The 27,833-nt window shown below is 34.9% G+C and overlaps 2 protein-coding genes across 2 annotated transcripts in view; both read left to right on the plus strand.

Annotated features, from left to right (window-relative positions):
* LOC124540938 (zinc finger protein 91-like) overlaps nucleotides 1–4,723 on the plus strand; it is a 30,381-nt gene extending 25,658 nt beyond the window's left edge. Inside the window, exons 24-28 of the mRNA XM_047118712.1 lie at nucleotides 224–368; nucleotides 1,111–1,215; nucleotides 2,712–2,811; nucleotides 3,648–3,763; nucleotides 4,608–4,723. Of these exons, the coding sequence (XP_046974668.1) occupies nucleotides 224–368; nucleotides 1,111–1,215; nucleotides 2,712–2,811; nucleotides 3,648–3,763; nucleotides 4,608–4,712 (571 nt within the window). The 3' untranslated portion in view covers nucleotides 4,713–4,723. The remainder of the gene's footprint in view (nucleotides 1–223; nucleotides 369–1,110; nucleotides 1,216–2,711; nucleotides 2,812–3,647; nucleotides 3,764–4,607) is intronic.
* A 2,574-nt stretch (nucleotides 4,724–7,297) lies between these two features.
* Nucleotides 7,298–27,334, plus strand: LOC124541198 (guanine nucleotide-binding protein G(f) subunit alpha). The gene is made up of 10 exons (XM_047119067.1): nucleotides 7,298–7,402; nucleotides 16,637–16,740; nucleotides 17,960–18,054; nucleotides 20,416–20,584; nucleotides 21,983–22,080; nucleotides 22,288–22,402; nucleotides 23,545–23,631; nucleotides 24,991–25,121; nucleotides 25,482–25,650; nucleotides 27,123–27,334. Exons 2-10 carry the CDS (start codon nucleotides 16,642–16,644, stop codon nucleotides 27,318–27,320), a joined length of 1,161 nt encoding a protein of 386 aa, XP_046975023.1. The 5' UTR covers nucleotides 7,298–7,402; nucleotides 16,637–16,641; the 3' UTR covers nucleotides 27,321–27,334.
* Nucleotides 27,335–27,833: the final 499 nt, after the last annotated feature.

Consider the following 27,833-nt stretch of genomic DNA (forward strand, 5'->3'; position numbering starts at 1 on the left):
CCTTTCACTCGTCACATATCCTACCTCCCAACATCACAGTATTGTTGTGTTCTAGTTTCTAGGATGGGTGACCCAGTCTACTCAAGGAGCATAACATCTCAATTCTCAAGTTAAGCGCATTGATGATGAAAGAGTCGGTAATATTTCCAAAAGTGCCGATATTTATGGCTATACTTTCCTGACTCATTTGGTTTCACTTACTATGCCAGTGCTTTACATGCAGGTTGACAGCTATGCGGAACCACAGATTAATCCACACAGGGGTCCGTGTGTGGGCTTGCACGAGATGCCCGAAACGTTTCAGGATTAAGTCCGATTTGAGGACGCATCTGAGACTGAAGCATCCATCGCATTTAGTTGTTATAGAGGTGAGAAATACGTTGTGTTGAAAAAAATGTCAGTAAAATTGCCCCATGCTGGTCAGAGAATAGTGAACACCTGGTCTTATGTAAAGGAATGAGGGTTAATAAAAGTTATAGCATGTGCTAAATCTCCTCTCCGATTTAGATGGAGACTTTGGTGATTATTCCACCACGCTAAATGCGTGTGGAATTTCGTTGAAATAAGATGCAAGCAGGTTTCTTCGCGATGTTATCCTTCAACGCCGTGCATGAGATAAATTGTGAATATGAATTAACCTAATGGAAATTGAATGGTGCTTCTCTGGTTTCGTAGTATTTGGTTAATATTCAAACGTTTTAAGAACTGCATTTTACTGCTTAATGCCTCATCTCCCAGAATGGTTTGGTTGACATCTGTCATAATTTCGACATCACATCGCTTCCTCACGATGTTTTTCTTAAAGAATAAAAAGATACTAACTAATTGTATTAACTAGCACTTTGTATTTTTTTAAATGTTGAAAAAGAGTAACTACTGAGTTTATACCGGTTCTTTTCGGTAGAATCTACTGTCCGAACCGGTGGTAGCTTCACTTAATTGTAAAATGACGATTCAAAAGTGCTTGTAAAAGCCTACTTGAATAAACTTTATTTTGATTTTGAATACAAAATTAAATAGATTTTGAAAAACGCGGAGCTAGTGGGTTCTTGTTTACTCTGTATTTTAAATGTTGAAAAAGTGATGATATATCAAAAAATGTATGCTCAGTTTGAAGGTACGAATTGCAATCCTGAAGATATAACCCAACACCTGGCCCTAAACAATATAGCAGAGGATAAGGTCATCGAGATAACAATGATCACCTTTGCCAAGGTAGGTTTAATTATAGGTCTTTGTAATTCAAGGAATATATCTACCCAGAGTCGGATTTTAAGGTTTGGAGACCCCCGGGCCACAAAGCAGTGGGGGCCCTAGACAAATAGAAGCGTGAACAACCTAATAATTATATTATCATGAATTAATCAGTAAGCTATGATTTATTTACTTGTATCGGTAACTTTTAAACTATTAAATAATAAAATTATTATAATTTGGCTATATCTCGGTATTTGTTAACTTGCTGAAAACTGTGGGCCCCACTAATGTGGAGGCCCCAGGGCAGTTGCCCCGGTTGCCCTCCCCTAAATACAGCCCTGTATCTACCCGTTGATGACATGTTATAAGAGGCACACTGTTTGGGGTAGGATGAACCTTAACCAATGGCGCTCCGGGCTGGACATGCATTCGGCATCTTCTTATTTGACCAGAGTAGACCTGGGAAGGTCAAAGAGAGCCCTTTGAAGAAAACATTGGACGACCTTGAAATAAAACTAGTTTTAACGGATTTAAATTGCGAATTAAATACTGTAATAGTAGACTGTCTACCCGTGACCACGAACGCTGTAAAGTGCTCGAAACGTCGGGGTGATAAAAATAATTAATATACGCGATTTAAATCCGTTGAAACTAGTTTTATTTCAATGTGTAATAATCGCGAAAATCTAAGAAAACATTATTGGACGACCTTTTTTTATTTGTAGCGAATTTTTTCTTTGATGCATGAGACTCCAAATCTCGGCTTTTGGCGCCCTGGACTGTTATATCATAGTACCCCTATCTAATTGGTTTGGTGTGGAGTCATAAAAAAATCTTAATTCTAGAATAAATATGGGAAGGTGTCATTTTGACAAATTTCGCTCATGTTGACTAACATCAAGATAAACCAGCCAACTTTACAGGATCTTTGATAATACATGTGCGAGGAAACACAGCGGCAGTCTTTATTCCATCCCTCTCTTATAATCCAATGGGTCATCAAATTCGACAGGATCGGGAAAAGTTCACACAGGCAACGACTTTATTTACTTTCCGACTCATTGGAGAGCACACTCTAACTTTCAGCCTCTTATCTTAATAATAATTATTCATCAGTCTGGGACTTGAACCCAAACCTTAGGGATCTGTGACCTCATATAAAGCAACTAGATGAGGCATTCAATGTACACTCATATACACCTGGGACCACATCATATGGCCATTAGATGGAGTGGCCATATGATGTGATGCACACTCAGATACACAATGAGGCGGTCTTATTATGGCGATGTATTTCCCAATAACCTTAAGGGCTGCAAACAATGTCAGTATAAATTTAAATACATGGGTATATGCGCATTAACAATATTCGTCTATCACCATAATACCAAACTGACTTTCGCTCACGACTTCGACCGCATGTTAGAGGTCGTATGTGTTGGGCTTAGAAAAGTAAGCTCGGGGTTCAAGCTACATACTCATTTTCAGCAAATTTAGTTTTGTGGTTTATACAGGACTCAAGAAATATCATACCGAACTCTTCGCGCGCTCTATCCCTATTGAGCGACGTGCCAAGAACGCAGATCGTTGGTGAGAAGCTTCCAGAACCGACCGGTGATTAAGACTTTTTAATGTTTGGCTACATAATTACCTGCACGCTATTTGATGATAATTGTAATGATTTTCTGACTAATTTTGATCTGAACAGTACTCAGTATCGTTGTGTTCCGGTTTGAAGGGTTACTGAGTCAGTAAAACTACAGGCATATGGGACATAATATCTTAGTTCCCAAGGTTATTGGCGCGTTGGTAATGTAATGAATAGTTAATATTTCTTACAACGCTATTGTCTATGGTGGTGACCACTTACCATCAGGTAGCCCATTTGCTCGACCGCCATATCATAAAATTTGGTATAATTATTTCTAACACCAATCAAGTAATTAAGGTCCTCTTCATTGGTTTCTCAGATACTTACTATCTATGCAGGGCTTATTATAGTACAAGCGTGCATGCAAACACCATATTATAATTAGGGAACACCCCCTGAGTTTCATAATCAGATAATACAATGAGAATATAATTCCGACTCAACTGGAAATAGTTTAGGCGAAGAATAAAAGATTTTACGTGCTGTCCATGGCGCGAAATTATACACAATGTGAACTCGTGAAACCTTAAGTACCGCTTCTAAAAATTTACCCTTGAAATGTTTTAAAAAGCATTTACGTAATATAATTTAGATATACAGTCAGAGTAAGAAAACCTTCATCAGTTTTCAAATTAATTCCCTTATCAAGTCTTAAGCTCTTTACCTTTTGAATCTAAACATCAAATCATTGCGATGCAATGTCATTCTCGATCGGTAGAGCAGATTATCGCTCGTACTGAGCACAAGAAAATAGATCTTAAGGTGACGAACCTTTTCTTACCCCCACTGTACTTTCCAGATATGGTCCATTCGTTTTTACAATCCAGACGAGGCCGTGGCATCGCTAAGACCCAGAAACCGGTCCAACAGCACCAAAGTCAAGAATATTCCTTAAATATGAACACCGATAACGACGTTAGTATATAATATTACCTCTTTTCCAACCGTCAGTCGAACAGCCATTCGAGCCTTTTAGAATCCTTTAATCTTTCTCCTCAAAAAGAGGGGAAGCCATATCCCCGGGTCACTCACATCAATTGACATGGACACAATCATTATTCAAACGACAAAAATGCATTTACTGTGCTGTGTACTCAATTTTATTATTAGATCAATAAATTTAATTATTAAAAAACAATTAATATAGATTACAGAACAATCTTGTCTCGTCGCGAGCGATTGGCGCAGTAACAAACTAACACAATTTATATTCCTGAGTATATCGGAACTATGTGCGCCTGTACTCTTTCACTTGGCGATGAAAGACCTGATGAATGGTACCACCAAGTGTAGGTCCTAATATTTTCGTCATAACAACAACAACAGCCTAACAGCCTGTTAATTCCCACTGCTGGGCTAAGGCTTGATCTCCCTTTGAGGAGAAGCTTCGGAACTTACTCCACCAAGTCTTTCCAATGCGGGTTGGTGGAATACACATGTGGCAGCATTTCTATCAAATTAGATACAAACTGATTTCCTCGCGAGGTTTCCCTCCACTCTTAAATGAAATGCAACAACAACACCAGCCTATAAATGTCCATTTATAGGCTGGTGTTGTTGTTGCATTTCATTTAAGTTCTCATGAAAGCCCTACAAGAGTCAACTATTTTTCAAAACTTGTTTTACCAATTGAGAAAGCAAGATATGAAATTTGCGATTGTACACTAAGTTACTAGCCATTCCAAACTAGTGAGTGGTAAGCTTGCACTTTTGGAATACACTGCTAAACAAATGTTATCTGTTTTTTTTTTTCAATCAGAATTTATCAAACCTGAACGTACAACTCTTACTTCAAGATAGCGCTCCTGTCAACGGAAACGAAATGGTGCAACTACAGCTCGATGATAGATCGTTTTTAGGATAAATGTACATAAAACGTTATATCATTTATATTTTAGGCTCAATTTTTTTATGTTGAATAGATAATTTTCTTTCATTTTTTTCCTTTAAATAATTCTATTTATCTAAACTAATATTATAAATGTGAAAGCAACTCTCTCTGTCTTTCTGTCTGTCGCTTTTTTACGAGCAAACTAATGAACCGAATTTGATGAAATTTGTTATTTACTTAAATTCCAAGAAAGTACATAGAATACATTATTGCCTAACACATGGTAACTAACCCATTAAACGCGAGCGAAACCGCGGACAACAACTAGTTATTTATAGATCCGTTTGCTCAGGTAGACGCGTTCCTTCGCTTTAAATTATTATCGGCGTGGAATAGTTTTATTTGTCTCTACAAAACTGCGCGAGTAGAACAGTTGCTTGTGTTTGAGCAAACCGTTTTATTCACGAACGCTTAATCGCGCAAATGCGATTTGTACAGTCGGGGTAAGAAAAGGTTCGTCACCTTAAGATCTATTTTCGTGTGCTCAGTGTGAGCGATGATCTGCTTCACCGATCGAGAGTGACATATTGCGTCGCAATGATTCGATGTTTAGATTCAAAAGGCACTAAGAGCTTGAGACTTGATAAAGCAATTAATTTGAAAACTGACGAAGGTTTTCTTACTCTGACTGTATTATATACTATAAGAGTTTTTTTTGTTACGTCATTGAGTTTTGTTTGTTTTTATTTCAAATAGTTTTAGTTTAACTAATGGTGTCTCGATTTTATTGTTAAATAGTATATAAGTGAAAAATAAATTAGTTTACTTGAACTTGTTTTATTGTTAGTTATTATACTCCCATTTAATTATTAATATGTCTTGGTAGGGCTTTGTGCAAGCCCGTCTGGGTACCACCCACTCCTCAGTTATTCTACCGCCAAACAACAGTACTCATTATTGTTGTGTTCCGGTTTGAAGGTTGAGTGAGCCAGTGTAACTCCAGGCACAAGGGACATAATATCTTAGTTTCCAAGGTCAGTGGCGCATTGACAATTTAAGGAATAGTTAATATTTCTTACAGCGTCATTGTCTCTGGGTGATGGTGATCACTTACCATCAGGTGGCCCATATGCTCGACTGCCAAACTATACCATAAAAAAGATAATATTGTCCATCGTTTGTTCTTCAAAGTTAGTAATAATTGTATTTAATAATTTTCTAACGGTAGATGAATAAGCAAAATCGATCGAACGTAGATAAATTTGCTATTAGCAAAGCAGTGTTTTGGAAACAAATATCGATTTTATCAGCGATTAATTACGCTAATTGTTTTCAAATTCGTCCATAGATAGGCTATTTGACTGGTTTTTAAAATCCATTTTATATTATTTAGTAGAAGTTAAGGAACCCAGTAAAAGTTGTGTTTTTTATTTCTAGTACATATTTGCCGAAAAATATCATATTAAAAATTCCATATTTAAATAGCGCGCAAAAACGCTACTTGGACAATAATGCAATGGGGTCCGTGACGTCACTTTCTTTTATTTTAATCTGACTAAGAAATTCTGTAGTATATTTAGTATCAGAATTGCACACTAGTAACGGTATAAATTCAAAAATTGTCGAACAGATATTTCGAATTCTCAATCTAATAACGCGCCTTTTCCCAACTACCTGTTACACGCTTCCGTCCCTTTTCACGAAATGACTTACACGGTCACGGTCACTTATAGGTAACCATTACCTATTATCAAGGAAGGATTAAGTTATGGCCATTTACATCAAATACATTAACCATATATGAAGTTTTAATTGCAATATACGTAAAGTAAAAAGCTGTAACTGTGCCACACTTACTTTTAAAAACGTTAACATAACTTACAAAATATTTATTGAAATTTTGATTTTTAATTGTTTTGCTTACGATTTTTTTTAATATGACGGCGCATGGTGCGCCATCTTGTTTTACATTCTGGTTGATATAGTGTCAATGGGAGTTGAACGGTGCTCTAGAGAAGCGTCGCGTCAATGGTAGCGAGGCGGCCATCTTGAATGCAGGTACATTCAAAATTTCCCGCGCACCACGTATGCGATGAATCTTTAATTTCCGTCTTATGTCAAATTACTTTTTTGTCCCATTTGATGTCGAAAAGCTTGGCCTTATTGCTATTAAAGTATAACACCTTATTTAATTACCGGTGACAGGAGGGCTGGTTCGTATTTTGCCGAGATGATCGGAATTGCGATTCAACGGGAAATGCTGCTTGCATTCTGGCCTCCATTCCACACGGTCAAGATTTATACAGTAACTGTTTTTAATTCATATTTGTATATATTTAATATTATTAATTCTTATATTAATAAAATGTCTCTGTTGATTAAAATAAATTGAGCTTTTTTTTATGTGAAAGAGTCTTCTTTTTTATGGGAATATAATCGATAACGTATTCTTAAAGTTATAGGTTATGGTAATAACGACGTATATCCCTTGACAGATTAAAAAGATTAATGGTTGACACAAATGCACTTGATCGAACAGTCAGAAGCAGCATTTTCGGTAATATCCGAAATGTTTGTTTGAAAATAAAAAAATATACAGTTGTAATCGTAATAATTATCAATATTATCTTCGATAACGCTATCACAGATAAATAATATCTGGCCGGCATTAAATTATAACTGAGATTTGATTGTGTTGTAACATTTTGGCGACTGCATACAAGGTAAAAATAATTTTGTTTTTTTTTTTTATTACAAGTGTACCAGAAACAATCGTGTCTAAATTGTTAGTGAAAAATCATAGATAATATTGTTTATTTTTTTAATTTAATGTTTAGTTGTTGTTTATTTCGAATTACAATGAATATAAGTAAAATATACGAACGAAGAAGCCTAAGATCATTGATTATACTAAATAATGAATAAAGATAATGTGTCATAGATAATAAATACAATAAATTCAATAACAATTTTAGTCAGTTTATTGTGAGAATTAATAACATTAAATGCTTAAATATATACAAATATGAACTAAAACTAGTTACTGTATAAATCTTGACCGCGTGCAATGGTGGCAAGAATGCTAGCAGCATTTCCCCGTTGAATCGCAATTCCGATCCTCTGGGCAAACGAACCAGCCCTCCTGTCACCAGTGGAGGCAATGAGGCGAGGTGTTATACTTTTAATGAAGCTTTTAAACCACTACTCCAGGGGCCAAGCGTTTCGACAGAAAATGGAATATTTATTTATTGTGTCTGTGAAGTATTTAATTTAAATTCAGGCATTTTACAAAAAAATCAAATATTAAAAAAAAAAACAAAGTACCAGTTAATAATTTTTTTGGAAATTATGTTAGTGAAAGAATCGTTTAATTTATCGGAACAAAATGCTATTTTAAATCTCAATAATGATGTTACAGTTCATTAAAAATATGTTTATTGACAATAATTATTATTGACAATAAATACGTTTTTTTTCAATGTGTTTAATACAATTTCAATGTATTATATTTGTTATTTATTTGATTATTATGACGTAAATGAAAATACATTACTTTCTTTATTATTCTTACTGTATATGGTTTTTTTTAATGGTCCTATAAATCCATCAATAATTATTTGACTGTTACAATACATACATTTTATTATTTTTTTTAAAAGTGTAATTCCTTAGTATAATAATAATAAGAAGTATTTTTATCTAATTTCAACAAAGAACCTCTCGATAAGTTTAGGCCTCTATTTCACTACATTTTTTCTATCTTGAGCTAATCTCATCCAGTCTTTGTTTAAGTATTTCAAAAGTGCATCTTCTCACCTTTAAAGAGGCCGACCTCTTTTCCCACATACATACATTATACATAGAATTTTTTTATTTATAACCTACTCAGCTTTGGACTAAGTCAAGTAAATCATAAACCAATCACCTTATGTTGTGATATAATCTATATAATTGTGACATACGAGTATTTGTCGTTTTTACAAATCACATGTCGACAAAATTGTTTATTAAAATCGATCCTTGTTTATTTTTTTTGATAACATCTAATTAGATATTATCTGTGTTTTTACTTTTTTTACGATAAAAATCGAAAGAGTTTTTATTTAAAACTAAAATGAGGATTATTTCGTTAATATTTTAGATGATTCCATTTTTACTTTACTGTAAGTTTTTTTTATGATATTTGGTAGGAGTGCATTGGCGATCTGATTATAAGTATTCATCACCGCCCATAGACTATGACGCTGTAAGAAATATCAATCATTAATAAAATCCACTAATCCAATGAGTCTTTTGTTTGTGGTAGGGCTTTGTGCAAGCCCGTCTGGGTAGGTACCACCCACTCACCAGCTTGAAGGGTGAAGTTGTGTTCCAGTTTGAAGGGTGAGTTAGCCAGTGTAACTACAGGCACAAGGGACATAATATCATAGTTCCCAAGTTGGCCATTTGACAATGTAAGGAATAGTTAATATTTTTTACAACGTCATTGTCTATGGGTGATGGTGACCAATTTCCATCAGGTAGCCCATATGATCGTCCGCCATCCTATGCCATAAAAAAAAGTCACCAACCTTGGAAACTAAGATGCTATGTCCCTTGTGCCTGGCTTGATCGCCCTTCAAATAGGATATAATAAAAAATATTGCTTTTTGGCGGTAGAATATCTGATGAGTGGATCGTAGCTACCCAGACGGTCTTGCCCAAAGCCCTATTACGTAAAAACTATTCTTATTTACATACGTTTTAAATTTTGTATATTTTTGTTCCTTACTCTAGATGTTAGTTGTGATTTTTTGATTGTCATATCAAATAATATTTTATAGAATAAAAGTTAATCAGAGGAAGTAACTTTATCTTAGATTTTAAAGATAAAAGATATAAAAAAATTGATGATGATGATACAAGTGCCGCTTATATTATAAATTACTAGGAATAGATAAATGCATTATTGATTCTTTAATCGTAATACAATTCAATATTGCCGTAAATTGACTGAATAGATAGAAGGTTATATATGTTGAAGAAGAGGGCTTAAAATATTAATACAAAGTCGTGCTCAATTTATTGATATATAGAAGAATGGAGAATGTTCCCTAATTTTGATTATTAGCGCTCTATATTGCCTGTCAAAAATAAAAAATAATAATAAAATAATTAACTCGATACGTCAATTAGTTTCTGAGTTATAAGTAAAACAAGTTGTAACGCACGACGCGGGCTGCCAGTGACGGTGTGACGTCATTGTACAACACGCTCGGTCTGGCTCACTCGGCCCGCCCGCGATTGCGCGCCCGCGCCGTCGACATTATACCTAAATACTTTTTAAAATGTCCAATCCAAATACTAGGAAATCATGTGTTGTGGTTAAATGTAAAAATACAACTACCTATTCACCGGAAAAGTTGTTTTTTATAGTTCCAAAAGATGTTAAAAAAAATTGATAAAAGCGATTAGATCGATTACAATAGCGTATTCATGGTATATCTTGTCCCAGAGCTCGATACCATCGAACATGTATTTCTCATCTATGTCATGCACTACCTGAGGAGGGGAATAAGAAAGGACGACCTACGGTCGACAAAGTAGACGAGGCGATGGAGGCAATTTATTCCTTTCTGAAAGAAAACTCCTACTAGTGTCAATTTTCTATTAGCGAGTTAATGAAAAAGACGAAAAACGTGTCACAAAAATGACCACGTGTAATTATTACGAATTTGTAGGTCGGAACACACTCTATAATTTTCATTGCAGTAATTTTTCGATACCTTTCACGAGAAATATTGTTTTCTACCACAATTCGTGTATTTTTTATTGAAATCAAAAAAAAAGTATTCCATAAAATAAATCGTATCTCGATAGGGAACCGAGTTATGATAAAAAGCGATACTAAGCGGTACGCTTCCCGCGCGGCGGGACTCGATATTTTTCGAAACTTTGAATGCCTATAAAATCAAAACTACAAGGTATTTTTGACTAAAACAAAAACTAGTGTATTTGTATTTGTACAGGCTTTACTGAGAAAATTTAAGTGATTTGGCATACCTAGTAACATTCTCCATTACACTTAGTTATTGATAGTTAAATTAAGCGTTTGAAAAAGAAACCCATAAGCCCAAGACAGAAACCGGTGAAAGAAACACAGCGGGTCTTGGTTCCGTTAATTTTATTATTTACATTGGTAAATTGAATGTGAATATAATTTGACTGGTTTTTAAAATCCATTTTATATTATTTAGTAGTAAGGAACCCAGTAAAAGTTGTGTTTTTTATTTCTAGTACATATTTGCCGAAATATATCATATTTATTTATTTATTTATTTATTTATTAAGATCCTCCAGGAGTAAATACATTAACACAATATTAGTAACAATAACAACATAAAGCTTAAAACTAAATGCATTACCTATAAAGGAGAATACCTCATGCAATGTGGATATAAAAGGAGCTTACACGATAAAAATATGTACATTTACAAGTTTAAAAATATTATGCTAATTGAAAAGTTACAAAAAAAAAAAATATACTTAACAAAAAGATTTGCAAAAAAAAAGAGATTTTAAAAAAAAAATGATAACGAAACAATAACAATCAAATGGCTAATAATTCTAACATTTTCTTACGGAACTTAGATAAAGAGTCACCAAATGGATCAAGGGAGGCACTGTGCTCGTTTAAGATTTTACAAAAACGTGCCACAGGTGAGTTACTTCCTAAGACGGTTTTACGAAAAGGTCTTACTAATGGCGCTATCGGTTTTCGTGGGTATCTAGCAGGAACATTTAAATTTATTCTAGAAACTAGAAAAGAATTATCATATAAACTATTTAGAGATTTGTATAAAAACGTTAAATCTAGCATGTCACGCCGTTGACTTAAGGAAATAATTTTGAAGTACTTTAGTCTGTCATTGTAGGTAGGAAGTAATTTGGCTTTACCTAAAGAAAATGTAAGATGGTAAAGAAAACGTTTTTGAATTCTCTCTAGTCTTAAACTGTGAGTTGCGTAATGTGGCCTCCACACAACACTTGCATATTCCAAAATGCTCCTGACAAAACTGTTGAACAATATGATCTTAGTTTTTGGATTTCGAAACAGTTTACCGTTTCTGATAACGAAACCCAACATTTTAGATGCCCTGCTAATTATGTTGTCCATATGTGATATAAAAGTTAATTTTTTATCAAAGACCACCCCAAGATCCCTAATCGTATCTACGGATTTGATATGATTGCCAGCTATATTATAATGCGTACTAATCTCATTATAATTTCTAGTGAAAGATATCCATGAACATTTATCTGGGTTGAGTTTCATACCATTATTTTGACACCAGTTGTACAATTGTGTTAAATCATCTTGTAAAAGGATTGTATCATTTGAATTCCCAATGATTTTAAGAAGTTTTACATCATCAGCGTACAAATATGGGGTAGAATATTTAAGAGAACTAGTTAGGTCGTTTATGAATATATTGAATAATAACGGGCCTAAGTGTGAGCCCTGTGGAACTCCAGATATTACTTTGCGTTTACTAGATTGAAAACCGCTGGCAACAACATAAAAATGTCTGCTAGTAAGATAAGACTCAAGTAATCCTAACAGTGACCCTGTGAGACCACAAACGGACAGTTTTAAAATAAGAGCAGAAAATGGCACAAGGTCAAAAGCCTTACTTAGGTCAGTATAAATAACATCTACTCTTTTATTTCTATCGACAGATTCAAATAAAATTTCTGAGAAATTCACTAAGTTCGTACATGTAGACCGTCCAGCAACAAAGCCATACTGATGATTACTGAACAAGCATCTAACATGGTTGTAAATATATGGGTAAATTAATGACTCAAACACTTTTCCAAATATCGAGAGAATCGAAATGGGCCTGTAGTTTTTCACATTATTTTTCTCACCACTTTTGAAAATGGGAACTACTTTTGCAGTCTTCCATTTCGAAGGAAATATCCCCAATCGTAGCGAAGTGTTGAATATAATTGTGAGGGGCAGAGCAGGATTTGATGAGCATTTTACTATGTAAATTGGGGGAATATTGTCAGGTCCAGAACCTATATTGCTATCCAAACACTTTAATTTTTCTAGAACGTCGGATTCTTTCAATTGAATTAGCGCTAAACTGCTATTGATTCTACTGTCCAAGGTTTTAAGAATATAATCAATATTATGGGAAGGTACTTTATTTTCTTCATAAACTGATGAGAATTGTGATGCAAATAAATCACAAATACTTGGGCCATCACTCGCTATAACTTCATTTCGCCTCATAGTTGCTGGATAAGTGCTAGCTTTGTTGTTTTTCTTTCTTTTTATATACGACCAAAAATATTTAGTATTAGATTTAATTTTCTCTTCCGCGAATTTATGATACGAATTATAGCACTCCAGTGATAGCTTGTCGCATCTTTTCTCTAAAATGGACAGTGACACCCCATCCATTGGGTTTTTATATTTCTTAAATCTTATTCTTATCTTTTCTTTTTCTTTTATTCTTTTAATGAGAGTTTTATTGAACCATGGGGGGTACTTAAAAGTGTTTTTAACAATTATGTTAGGCGTATGAAGTTCTATGGAATTTTGTATAATAGCGTAGAAGCAGTTCACCATTTCATCTACATCATTAATCCCTGCAAACGTTTCGACCCAATTTACGTTGCTGAGGAATTCATTTATTGCATTGAAATTTGATTTAAAATAATTATATTTCTTTGTGTTTAGATTTTTATTCAGGTTTTTCTGCGAATTATCTTCTAGATCAATATTGATGTTAAGAGGTGGATGTAGAGGATCCACACGACTTAATTCGTTTGTTGAAGGGTCAACTGTGAGAGTTATTAATTCATCATTAAAGAGAACTAAGTCCAAGATTTTATTCATATGGTTTTTTACACGATTAAATTGACGGAAACAGTTTGTGTGCAAGAAATCTATTAAAGATTGAGCTAAGATGGTAGTGTGGTATCCATCGAGGTGACTTTCAGCCAAGTTCCAATCGATACAACATAAGTTAAAATCTCCTATAATAATTGTTCTATAGTTAATTAATTCAGAGATACAATTATAATTATCCATAAAATTATCTAAGACCAATTTATTGACAGGTGGAGGAATGTAGGCTGCACAAATAGCTAATTTAATAGATTTACTTATATCAAGAACAATCCATAAGTCTTCACATGTACTTTCCCAAAGGCCCATTCTGCGAGAGTTTAGTCTATTTGATACAGCAACCAATACCCCTCCTCCGTCTTTTTTCTTAGAGTTAAACTTATCTCTATCCCTTCTGTAAACATTATAATCAGCGCTAAACATTTCAGAGTCCAAAATACTATTACTTAACCACGTTTCAGTCAATACAATGATGTCATATTTATTGCAACAAACATTTCTATACAGATCATGAGTTTTTGTCCGCAAGCCTTTAACATTTTGGTAATATATATTTAGTTGGTTGAATTTTAAAATAATTTGAACCAATATGCGTGCTATTAAAATAGGTAAGAATAATTAATTTAACTTATCAAGGCAGTCCATATTGCTTATAAGTTTGTAGTCTGAATTGTCCGTTTTTCGCATATATATGCGCCCACTCCGTACCCAAACATGCCTGTAATTCAGTTCCTTAGACTTGCGCCTTGCAGCAGCATGAAGTAATTTATTGGCTGGGGATAAATGTTCACATACATATACAGGTACTATATTTCCTCCAATACCAAGGTGAGAACTGTTTAATTTTCCTGAGGGATTCTTTTTATTGAATTTAATAACGGCTGCTAAAAGCTGATCTCGAACTAACGGTGTGCTCAGCTGTAGAATAATAGATCTTGGTCGCTTTGAACTAGAATCAATTTTTGCGATGCGGGTACAATTCTGAATTTTGCTGTCGTCAAGGTCAAAACCAACGGCGTTTGACAGCTGTTTTGCGATTTTGATTAAGTTTTCGTTTTTCGACTCCGGTACACACTGGATTTCGATGTTGGTGGCTCGTGATCTTTGTTCAATCTGATTTATTCTGTTTGTAAGATTTAAAACAGTAGATTGAAGAGATTGGTTTTCCTGTTGTAATTTTATAGTCAACTCAGAGTATGTACTGACTTGTTTTTTTATGTCATCATACTGATTACTTATAAATGACACGGATTCCTGTAGATCTGCAATTTTGGTTTCTATGTTTTTTAAGTGAGTACTAACAGTGGATAAAATTGTTTTGTTGATGTTTTCTATTAGAGTAGTCATCTCCTTTTTTTTTTATTAAGTATAAAAAAAAGGAGATGACTAATATTAAAAAATATTAAAAATTCCATATTTAAGCAATGCGCAAAACCGCTACTTGCACAATATGGCGCTGCGATGGGGTCGGTGACGTTACTTTCCTGTATTTTAATCTGTGGTACATATAGTAGAAAAGCAAAGTTTACAAGATATCATCATTGACCGGCCAATCAGAAGCGTTTTGTGTCACGAGACAAACGTTTGAATTTTTGCATTTTTATTTATGAATTTTTGCATTTTTATTTATCAATTTTTGCTTTTTTATTTAGTATTATTTTCAACTTTCGTTAGTAAATAACCATTTTCAAACTCATAATATACACTGATTACAATAATTAACAATTTGTTTTTCGCATTGTCAAATAGCCTATTAGTTATAGTCGTATGAATGAGAGAGATCGTGTTAATTAAACAGATGTTTCATAACACTGTCATCCCCTTTTTTATTAGGTAGGTATTTTGTAATAGGTATTCAGACGAATAACTGGGCCTGGTGTTAATTTGTCACTAGATTGGACGTTGGCGATCAGATAATATTAAACAATCTAAACATTACCAATGTTACCAACATCCCAACCTTTGAAATTAATATATCAAGTCCTAAAAGTATTAGCGCGATAGTATGGGTGGTTACTACTTACCCAAATAGGCTTGCGCAAGCCCCTACCAATATGTTTTTGAATAAGAGCAAGTAAATCACGACGAATGAAATTAAAAAGGCACATTAATTTAAATGTTATTTGTGTTAAGAGTAAATAAATGCTATTAGGTATAGTACGACACAACTTAGATGTATCATCGGCAAAATTCGTAAAACCGATCACATCCGAATTGAGTACGCTATCCCAAATTATCAAGATTTATTTCTTATGTGAATATGATCTTTACACAAACCTAATAACTTGTAATATCATATGACCTAATATATTCGTCAATCTGACACGTCGATTTACATGCACTTGATTTCTCAATAAATCGGCAGTAATCGGTTTTATTTCCATTTCAACTTGTATCAAATTCTCATCCATTTCGGTACAAATGCCGTTTTTCATGGTGAGCAAATCGGTTTTAGAAGAGGTCGCTCGACGACTGATGCGGGGATTGCGCTTCTGAAACATATTTACGATGCTTGGGAGAAATCAAAGAATGCTATTGGAGTATTCTGTGATTTATCTAATCACAAAGTCAATAAATCCTTCTTGGGGCAAGGTATCCGTTTCTATAATAAAATTCCGCAGACATTTTTAACTTTGCTTTGGTAAAAATACATTGGTAGAAAAAGCATATTATTCGAAACAAGATTTTATAAGTATATGATAAAAAGTGTGGAGTTAATACCTGTTGACTTCCACGCAGGATATATTAATTTAAATAATTGTATTTAACTAACACGACTTTGTATTTTTAAAATGTTAGAAAAGAGTAACTACTGAGTTTCTTGCCGGTTCTTCTCAGTAGAATCTACTTTCCGAACCGGTGGTAGCTTCACTCAATTGTAAAATGACGATTCAAAAGTGCTTGTAAAAGCCTACTTGAATATAGGTAGTTTATTTTGATTAGATTGATTTACATCTAATTTGTGTCGTACTATACCTATATTGTTCAATGATATATCATTTTTTAATTACTTTTTTTTGGTACCTTTCTCTATTGATTCTACTGTTTATTTCAGGCGAAATGAAGATACTACCTTGTGTGAAATCGTACAATGAAGACGAATATAACTCGAAACAGATAGACAGGGAAATAAAGCATTGGATCAAATCGTATAATGAAGTAAGTTTGACAAATTGAGTTCTACGGAAACAAATACGGTAAAAAAATTATGTGCACCGCATTGTTTCAGAAAATCATCCGTAGTTTTCCTCTAAATAGTGTCTTTCCTAAGCACCGATATGGAAATACGTATACCTATATATATATATATATATATATATATATATATATATATATATATATATAGTTAGTTTTTTCAAAACATACAGCACAGTTACATTTTAAACTGATAGATAATGTGGTGCTTCAAATTCCACTACTGGTCTCAGTGGCGGATTTACCAATAGGCTAAGTAGCTTGAAGCCTAGGGAGGCAGATTTAGCGTTTTTTTTTAACTTACAGAAATAAAAAAGAAATATAATTATATGTATACACATTACGTCCGTAATCCGTAGATTCGTCACTATATACAGGTTGCAACTAATAGAAATATCACCTAGTTCGTAATCATACTACAGTAGTAACGGGAAAAAGCCGATGTAATGAGGACGATAGAAAACAAATGCAATTTCAGAATAAATGTAAATAAGGTGATTGTGAATTAAACTTAAATTAAATTTAAAAAGTCAGGGGCGGCAAAAATTGAATAGCCTACAAGCCTACTAGCAAAAAATTTGTAAATCCGTCACTGACCGCTCTTAATATGAATCCGCACTGGAGCCACGTTGTGGACCAAGCTAGGCAATAAGGAAGACATTTTTCACTGAAGTTGGACAGTTATTGACCTGCGGCTTTTCTCGAGTTTTAGCGTGTTGGTTGTCATGTGTCAGGTAGAAAAGTAACCTGTCGTTTCTTAAAGTTCAAGTTTGCATCATACCAAATTCGGTTCAGCCGTTTAGTCGTGAAAGACCGACGGACATACAGAGTTACTTTCACATTTATAATATTGATATAGATCAATAATATAACTGTGAAAGTGACGACCTCCGTGGTCGAGTGGTGTGTACACAGGTTTTCATGGGTACGCCACTTCGAGGTCCCGATTTCGATTCCCGGCCGACTCAATGTAGATTATCATTAGTTTTCTATGTTGTCTTGGGTCTGGGTGTTTGTGGTGCCGTCGTTACTTCTGATTTTCCATAACACAAGTGCTTTAGTTACTTACATTGGGATCAGAGTAATGTATGTGATGTTGTCTCATAACACCATTGCACTTAACAACTTATTTTTCACATTAATTTAATATTTAATCAAATTATAGAAGATGTTTGTCTTACAGGCTATTAAGTTATTATTGTTGGGAACTGGCGAGAGTGGAAAAACAACGATAATAAAACAAATGAAAATCCTTCACGTCCAGGGATTTTCTGCCAGGTATTTAAATATTCTTTTTTTATGGTATAGGTTGGTGGACGAACATATGAGCCACCTCATCGTAAGTGGTCACTATAACCCATAGACAATGACGCTGTAAGAAATATTAACTATTTTTTACATCGTCAATGTGCCATCAACCTCGGGAACTAAGATGTTATGTCCCTTGTGCCTGTAGTTACACTGGCTCAGTCACCCTTCAAACCACAACTAGAACACTTTAGAACACAACAATACTGAGTACTGTTATTTGGCGGTAGTATAACTGATGAGTGGGTGGTACCTACCCAGACGGGCTTTCACAAAGCCCTACCACCAAGAAAATCTTAACAATTTAAGAGTTTTTAATGTCTAATTTGTTTGAAGACATACTTCCTTTCGCGCGTGCATCTTAACCGATGATTGCGGGTTCAAACCCAAGCACCACTGAATATTCATGTGCTTAATTTGTGTTTATAATTCATCTCGTGCTCGGTGTAGGAAAACATCGTGAGGAAACCTGCATGTGTCTAATTCCATAGAAATTCTGTCACATGTGTATTCCACCAACTCGTATTGAAACAGCTAGTTGGAATATGTTCCAAATCTTTTCCTGAAAGGGAGCCTTAGCCCAGCAGTGGGAAATTTACAGGCTGTTGTTTGTTATTGTTGTTGTATGATGCGGACAAGGTGATATGAAAACTACATGATGAAGATGCTCGCTAAACCGCCTATTACTCTTTATTCTATTCTACTTATTAAGTTAAATCGTTCAAAATAGTAAACTTCACCTTCTTTGTGAATGGCGAAAAAGGGAAATTACATTTATCGTAATCATAATATTTTATTATTAATAAGATTCTTATCATCATAATTAATCATTTGCATGCAATTGAATTTTTATTTGGATCGGCATAACTAGAACTTCTCACGAGTATTCATGCAACAGATTTATTTATTTAAATTGGGCTATTTGACTGGTTTTTTCAAATCCATTTTAAATTATTTAGTAGAGGTTAAGGAACCCAGTAAAAGTTGTTACTTTTATTTCTAGTACATATTTGTCGAAAAATATCAAATAAAAAATTCCATATTTAAATAGCGCGTGAAAACGCTACTTGGACAATATGGCGCTGCAGTGGACCGGTGACGTCACTTGCCTGTATTGTAATACATATATTCCACATACACACAGTAGGCAAACGAGGTTAACAAGCAAGTGGCGTCATCATAAACCCGACCGATCAGGCGTATTTTGTGTCATGTGACAATCGTTTAAAAAATGCATTAATATTTATGGGTTTATGAATAAATTAATTACTATTTTAAACTTTCGTCAATAAATAACCATTTTTAAACTCTAAATATATACTGATTACAATAATTGAATCTTTATTTTTCGCATTGTCAAATAGTCCATTGTATGTACGGAGTCGGATTTATAGGTGTGGAGGCCCCGGGGCCACAAAGCAGTGAGGGCCCTAAACAGACAGAAGCGTGAACACCCTAATAATTATATTATTATGAATTAATTAGTTTTTTTATTTCAATCAGTAAGCTATGAATTGTTTCGTATTTATATCGTTATCTTTTAAAATATTAAATAGTAACATTATTATAATTTGACTATATCTCTGTATTTGTTAACTTGCTGAAAACTGTGGCCCCCTCTCATGTGGAGGCCTCAGGGCAGTTGCCCCGGTTGCCCTCCCCTAAATACGGCCCTGTGTATATAGCTTCCTAGCGCATTAATTTCAATTATGTTGTATTTACGATGCTTTATAATATATTTATACATAACATATATCGTAGATTTTAAATTTTAATGTATTACAGTTATTATTTACGTGATATTTACAATGTTTTTTTATTTTTATTCGGTGCATCTCGATAACAATTTAATAGCAGCAAACGTACGAGAAAGGAGGTAGTCCGATACGGACACTCCTAACATTACCAACATCTACCCGCAAACTGCAGTCTCGTGAACAAGACATTCGTAGACAATGTCGAAATATCGAGCGCCACCGAATAAAAATAAAAAATATGGTAAATATCCCGTTATTAATAAAAAAGTAAAGTAACAGCCTGTAAATTTCCCACTGCTGAGATAAGGCCTCCTATTCCATTAAGGAGAGGGTTTGGAACATATGTGGAATATTTATAATACGCTGTTCCAATGCGGGTTGGTAAAATGCACATGTGGCAGAATTTCGATGAAATTAGACACATGAGATGAATTATAAGCACAAATTAAGCACATATATATAGTGGTGCTTGCCTTGGGTCTAACCACTGGGCCATCTCAGCTACCGTTATTAATAACGGCAATAATAAAAGTAATGTTAATTTAATATCTTATTCCTATTATTTCCTTCACAGTGAAAGAGCTGAGAAAATCAAATACATAAGGCACAATACACACGAGTCAATATACGACATCGTACACAACATGCCCACACTGAGCATCGCGTTACAAAATAACAAGAATGTCCGTTCTCAGCAGTACATACTGAAGATTGGTCCGGACGGACCCCCTGAATACACAGAGGTATTATACAAATCAAATCAAAATAAACTTTATCTGTTTCAAGTTATATTCGTCTTCATTGTACGATTTCACACAAGATAGTATCTTCATTTCGACTGAAATAAACAGTAGATTCAATAGAAAAAGGTAACAAAAAAGTAATTAAAAAATAATATATCCTTAAACAATAAAGACATAGTGAGACACAAATTAGATGTAGCATCTGAAAATGCAATGAAATCAAATCAAAATAAACTTTATTCAAGTAGGCTTTTGAATCGTCATTTTACAATTAAGTGGAGCTACCACCGGTTCGGAAAGTAGATTGTACCGAGAAGAACCGCCAAGAAACTCAGTAGTTACTCTTTTTTAATATTTAAAAAGTCAGTACTTACTCTTTTTCAACATTTAAAAAATACAAAGTCATGTTAGTTAATACAATTATTTAAATTAATATATCCTGCTTGGAAGTCAACAGTTATTAATTCCACGCTTTTTTATCATCTATAATTAATTATATATTTGGACAATGGAATTGAGCATATAGGTAAACTGTTACCATTCGTAATGGTTACCTTTGCTTATAGATATAGACTTAGCAAGAGATATAAACAGTCTTTGTGCAGTTTAAAATATGCCGCCATATTATCGAAATTTTGAATAAAATTCATTATGTTTATATGTACAATTTATAATAAATTAGCGACCCGCCAACGCTGCGCTCGGGTGCAATGCTGATACTAAATATAATACAGAATTTGTTTATTTATATTTACATAACATTAGTAACTTCTAAAATTATAAGCGTTTCTATACTACCTATAATCTATATTAAACTATACCTAAGACTTTTTGTAAAATTCAAAAGAATCGTTAAAGAGCGTTTGTTGCTAAAGGATATAACAGCACTAATGACTTTCTAGTTGACTGCACACCTTGGGAATGAGATGATCGCCTCCAGGCTGTTTCAAATAACAAGAATATGTTTATTACTGTATATTGTGAATTGATATTATTAAAAAAAAATTGATCCCGCTAAGTTTCTTTCCCGTTCTTCTCAGGTCTGAGGTCTATTATATTCCGAACCGGTGGTAGATTTTCGACTATCAATAAGAAAGTTTAAACACTTCCATTTTGAATAAAGGTTTTTGACTTTGACTGTTTATATGCCGCCCGTTATAAGATCCAAGAGTTATATAATTTATATTTCTAATTACGCTAATTCTATTCTAAGACGTATATAGTAAATATTAATGTCTGTCTGTCTTTCTTCGACCATTTAATAACTAAGCTACTAATTTATTTTTGATGAAGTTTTGGCCGACGACAGCTGATGAAAGCTTATATAATACGAGATTGATGTTGAGATTATTAAGATTGCTAATATTATTGATGAAAATAAATTTACTTGTTTTACAGGACTATTTTGATCACGTAAGGGCGCTGTGGAGAGACGCTGGTGTTAGGGAATGTTTCAAAAGATCCAATGAATACCAACTACTAGACAGCGCAGAATAGTAAGTTTAACTATAACAATGTTGAGATTACATTAATAAAATTTTCAATAAAAAATCGAAACCAGAAATAATTAAAATGCTAACTGTAACAACTGAAGGCAACTTGCAAATTAGCGCCATCTGTTGTCTAATGGGTGTTACTAATTAGAAGTTTAATAACACGCTGTGATAATAGATAGCGCTTTTACGATTTTAACTTTTTTTCAGCTTCTTGGATCGAATAGATCTCATAGCGAAGGCAGATTACTTGCCATCCGACGCGGACATACTGCGTTGTCGTCAGAAAACTACTGGAATACAGAAGATTGAATTCAAAGTGAAGGTGATAAGAATTAATTTTGATTTCTTATAAAATAATATATATATAAAATAGACGTTCTTTTGTTAGTGACTTTTTTTACCATATGTTAATAATTCCTTGCATCGCCAGTGCGCCAGTAATAATTGAAATCGTCAGATGACTCTCATTTTCTAGTCTGCCTACCTATCAATGTCATAAAAAAGCAGTCCTAATGCTTACCGAAGACTACAAAATATTGGGTTCTTAGTTCAGGTCCTGAAATAAAATATTCAAATTTTCCATCAACGATTTCTCAGTCAGTCGAGATGGCCCAGTGGTTAGAACGCGTGCATCTTAACCGATGATTGCGGGTTCGAACCCAGGCAAGCACCGCTGATTCATGTGCTTAATTTGTCTTTATAATTCATCTCATGCTCAGCGGTGAAGGAAAACATCGTGAGGAAACCCGCGTACGACAAATTTCATAGAAATTCTGTCACATGTGTATTCCACCAACCCGCATTGGAACAGCGTTGTGGAATATGTTCTAAACCTTCTCCTCAAAGGGAGAGGAGGCCTTTAGCCCAGCAGTGGGAATTTATAGGCTGTTGTTGTTGTTGATTTCTCAGTAACAGTTCATTCTGAAATTTACAGTGACTCGTGACTTGTCTTGGGCCTGAACTTCCTCACAGAACTTTCCCGGTCAGAGACTCAAAGAGAGTATTTCTGGCACAGTTAGTTAGTCTCCACTTTGACCGTGGTCCAAATAAATGGGGCATCATCAATGATGTTCTAGTAAACAGATATGTCATTAACGCGCAAAAAGTGAAGACGAGAAAACGTCCTAATTGGGACGTTTGCCTTTAGTCGTTTTCATCATAATTAGGTATGCCAGTAATACGTTATAATACATCATAATTATGTCGTAATACGTTTTGCGTAATTAAAACATCTAGTTATCCCTTTTACTTATTGTTTTTATCAAGCTATCCTTTTTACTTGTAACAAAATGTAAAATAAACGGTCCCCGGCGCGGCACACTTTTTTCCGTTGTTTAGTATGGGTATAACATATCTGTTTATTAGAATATCATTGGGCATCATCAATATATTCAGAATTTTATTGATATACATATATTGAATAAATTAAAAGAAGCTTGTTATTTTAACTTATTTACTTTAAAGGTACCAAAATCAATGCACGGCGGTGTTCAGGATTTCTGGATGTTCGACGTCGGGGGCCAGAGGGGGGAGAGGAAGAAATGGATACAAGTAAGTATGATTGTAATTGTTTTTAATAAAAGATCATAACTTAGGCAAATTTTGAAACGTTAATAAATATTCTTCGCACAAGTAGTAAAAAAGTAACAGCCTGTAAATTTCCCACTGCTGGGCTAAAGCCTCCTCTCCCATTAAGGAGAGCGGTTGGTGGAATGCACATGTGGTTGAATTTCGATGAAATTAGACACATGCAGGTTACCTGACGATGTTTTCCTTCACCGCCGAGCACGAGATGAATTATAAACACAAATTAAGCACATATATGTAGTGTTGCATGCCTGAGTTTGAACCCGAAATCATATCTATCTATCCTATCTGAGCCCTATTTAGCACAATGGCTATCTAATGGAATTGCTGAACTAATACAATTATTTTAAGGGTAAATAGGGACATTAGTAATTCTTTAAAATCTGTTATTGCTAATATAATTAAAAAATAGATATATGTAAATTATCAAAACCGTTATAGACACTATCAAAGTTTAAAGAAGTGAGACAGTGGAAATCGCTCCAACTCAAGACGAATAGGGCAATAAATCATGTACAAAATAAATCTGTGAGGTCATTTATTTGGCTTTAGGTGGCTATTCGATATTTGGCCAACAATTTCACGTGATGGAAACCGCCGTGAGGAAATCTGCATAAATTGTATTTGTTTCACGTTTCAAACCACCAGCATAAGAACAATCTATAAAATATGCTCCAAAATTTCTTCATAAAGAGGATACGCCTTTTTTATTTGTTAAGGACATACATTAAACAAAAAAGGCTATAATTATAGGCAGTCTAACAAGTAGGTGCATATAAAATGGACTGTTTATCTTTTTCTTTTTCTAATTATTAAATAATTAAATATGAGGCAAACATCACATACATTACTCTGATCCTAATGTAAGTAGCTAAAGCACTTGTGTTATGGAAATTCAGAAGTAACGACGACCACAAACACCCAGACCCAAGACAACATAGAAAACTAATGATAATTTACATTGAATCGGCCGGGATCGAACCCGGGACCGAGTGGCGTACCCATGAAAACCGGTGTACACACCGTTCCACCACGGAGGTCGTCGAGGTTATTTAATTAGCCTAGCTAGGATAGCCAGTACTTGATCTGTGTTTCTTTTGATGACCCTGTTATAATATATTGAGACTTTCGTCGAAAAAAAAAATCAACTACGTCATACAACACCAATGTTCCAACCTTGGGAACTTCAGATGCTTTATCCCCTGTGCCAATAGCCCGAGAGAGGGGAAGTAATTTCTTAACAGTGGTACTTTTACTGGCTACGTACGACCAGGCAAGTAAATACAAGTTCCAATTATATAAGTTATGATATAATTCTTCCAGGTGTTCGAAGGTATTCACGCGATCTGGTTCGTGGTCGCCTGCAGCGATTTCGACCAGAAATTACGTGAAGACAACACCCAGAACAGGCTGCAAGAATCACTGGTTCTGTTTGAAGATGTCTGGCAAAGCAGGTGATGATTATTATGATTAGGACTAAAATGCAGATTAAAGGATATAAATTCTAAATAGCACAAGGGACATAACGTCTTATCTCACAGGCTTGATGGCGCATTGACCATATAATATGAAAATTTTAAGGACACCAATGGCTTTGGCATTTGCACCTCTGATTGATTTAAACCATAAAATTGAGACGAATATTTTTGATTTCAACGAAATTCTGCCACGTGTGAATATACCACGCCACATTGGAACAGCATGTTGGAATATGTTCCAAAATATACTCCTCGAAGGGGGAAGAGGTCTAAGCCCAGCAGTGGGATATTTACAGGCTGTTGTTGTTGTTATAATTCAGTCATGTTTTATTACAGATTTTTAATAGAAGCCGGTTTAATTGTGTTTCTGAATAAGCAAGATCTGTTGCAAAATAAGATATCCCAAGGTCGCAGCATCGCTCCATACTTCCCTAAGTACGAAAGTTTTGATGGCCAAGGCGATGAGTACACTCGGACCAAGCAATTCATAAGGAGCATGTTTGCTGTGAGTATATCCTTGAAATAAAACTAGTTATAACGGATTTGAATCGCGTATATTAATTATTTTTGGCATCCCGACGTTTCGAGCACTTTACAGCGTTCGTGGTCACGGGTAGACTGTGTGTGTGTGTAAGTGTAGTGTGAGTGAGTGTAGTAGGGTGAGTCTTAATATACGCGATTCAAATCCGTTATAACTAGTTTTTATTTCAATGTGTAATCGCGAAAATTTAAGACAAGAATATACCCTTGTTGGGAGTTTATTTATTTATTTATTGAAACACCAAAGTCTTATGTAATAAAAGTACACGGTCCAGTGCAGTGTGATACACCACTACAGACATTTACAGCACTGATGATGCCTGTTCAAAACAGAATGCTAAGATGTACCTACTTCAATTCAGGATCTTTTTGATCACGTATCGCACTGAAGAAATAAAATTCGATGACATCATTTCGAGTTCTAGTTTCTTAAACTTCACGAGGTCGAATAAGCCCCGTACCGTTTTTATGATAGTTTTCATACGTCTTAAACGCCTCGTGACGCAGAATTGGAAAAATTTAAGGAATGATGCAGATGCCGCTTCCAACTTGCTACCCTAATGATTTAATCACGCCACGTGACCACGCTAGAGGTCTTAAATGTCAATAGTTTATTTTTTTATCAGAATCAGTTGAGTTTCTTTAGAGGGATATTGAAAAAAATGTACTCAATAAATCTTTTTAATTCTAATTAACTTACACAGGAGACTAACTTTACGCGCATTCCGCCATGATGGTTATTAGAGAGAGAACATTACATTGACTATGACTAATTTCGTTTAGCACCTTGTAGGCCCTGTTCAAACTAAGCGTAAAAACAGCCGCCGTAATGTGAGCCCCAGTGTAAAAGTTCACTACGCCAATCAGCATCCTTGGCACGTAAAGACGCGTTAAATTTCAGTCAGCGTCTACACATAACGTATTGTCGATTAGATGTGAACGAAAAAGTGAATATGTATGGAAATATAATAAACGCAACGCTCGCTCACATTCGGCGGCTGACAGTCAGTTTGTTGTGAACGCAGCCGAAGCTTCTACGGCAAAAACAACGCTCATTAAAATTGGTGGTAGGGCTTTGTGCAAGCCCGTCTGGGTAGGTACCACCCACTCATCAGTTATTCTACCGCCAAACATCAGTTCTCGGTATTGTTGTGTTCCTGTTTGAAGAGTGAGTGAGCCAGTGTAACTACAGGCACAAGGGACATAACATCTTAGTTCCCAAGTTTGGTGTCACATTGACAATGAAGGAAATTGTTAATATTTCTTACAGCATCATTGTCTATGGGTTATAGTGACCACTTACGATGAGGTGGCTCATATGTTCGTCCACCAACCTATTCCATAAAAAAATACACCTCGTGCTGAAGGTCTTAAATGACAATAATTTTAATCACAATCATTTGAGTATATCATGTAAACAAATAATCTTGACAAAAGGAGCTGACGACGAAGAAGCGGGAACGGCGCAACTTCACGTCATCAGCGGAGCGGTTCGTGATCCTGGAGGCGAGCCGGCCGCGCGAGTGCTACTTCCACTTCACCACCGCCACTGACACCGACAACGTGCGCACCGTGTTCAGGGATGTACACCAGATGATACTCACGCACATACTGAACAACATCGGCATATATTAAAGCGTTAACCTTCATATGTGTTTCATTCATTACAACAACAACAACAACAGCCTGTAAATTCTCACTGCTAGGCCTCCTCTCCCTTTGAGGAGAAGGTTTGGAACATATTCCACCACGCTGTTCCAATGCGGGTTGTTGGAATACACATGTGGCAGAATTTCTATGAAATTTGTCACATGCAGGTTTACTCACGATGTTTTCCTTCACCGCTGAGCACGAGATGAATTATAAAGACAAATTAAACGCATGAATCAGCGGTGCTTGCCTGGGTTTGAACCCGCAATCATCGGTTAAGATGCGCGCGTTCTTACCACTGGGCCATCTCGACTCAATCATTCATGTTTGAATGATACAAAAACTCTCCTCACAATCAATACTTCGAAATAAAACTAGTTATAACGGATTTGAATCGCGTATATTAATTATTTTTGACATCCCGACGTTTCGAGCACTTTACAACGTTCGTGGTCACGGGTAGGCGTTTCAAATCCGTTATAACTAGGTTTATTTCAA

The sequence above is a fragment of the Vanessa cardui genome, chromosome 27 (assembly GCF_905220365.1).
Source record: "Vanessa cardui chromosome 27, ilVanCard2.1, whole genome shotgun sequence".
In the NCBI taxonomy this organism is placed as follows: domain Eukaryota; kingdom Metazoa; phylum Arthropoda; class Insecta; order Lepidoptera; family Nymphalidae; genus Vanessa; species Vanessa cardui.

Bases quoted from the DNA above. Each gene is read 5' to 3' on its own strand.
- LOC124541198 (XM_047119067.1), top strand. From the start codon at position 16,642: ATGAAGATACTACCTTGTGTGAAATCGTACAATGAAGACGAATATAAC. The intron at 22,081-22,287 runs GTAAGTTTAACT...ACTTTTTTTCAG, and splicing joins CTACTAGACAGCGCAGAATA to CTTCTTGGATCGAATAGATC. The intron at 22,403-23,544 runs GTGATAAGAATT...TTTACTTTAAAG, and splicing joins AGATTGAATTCAAAGTGAAG to GTACCAAAATCAATGCACGG.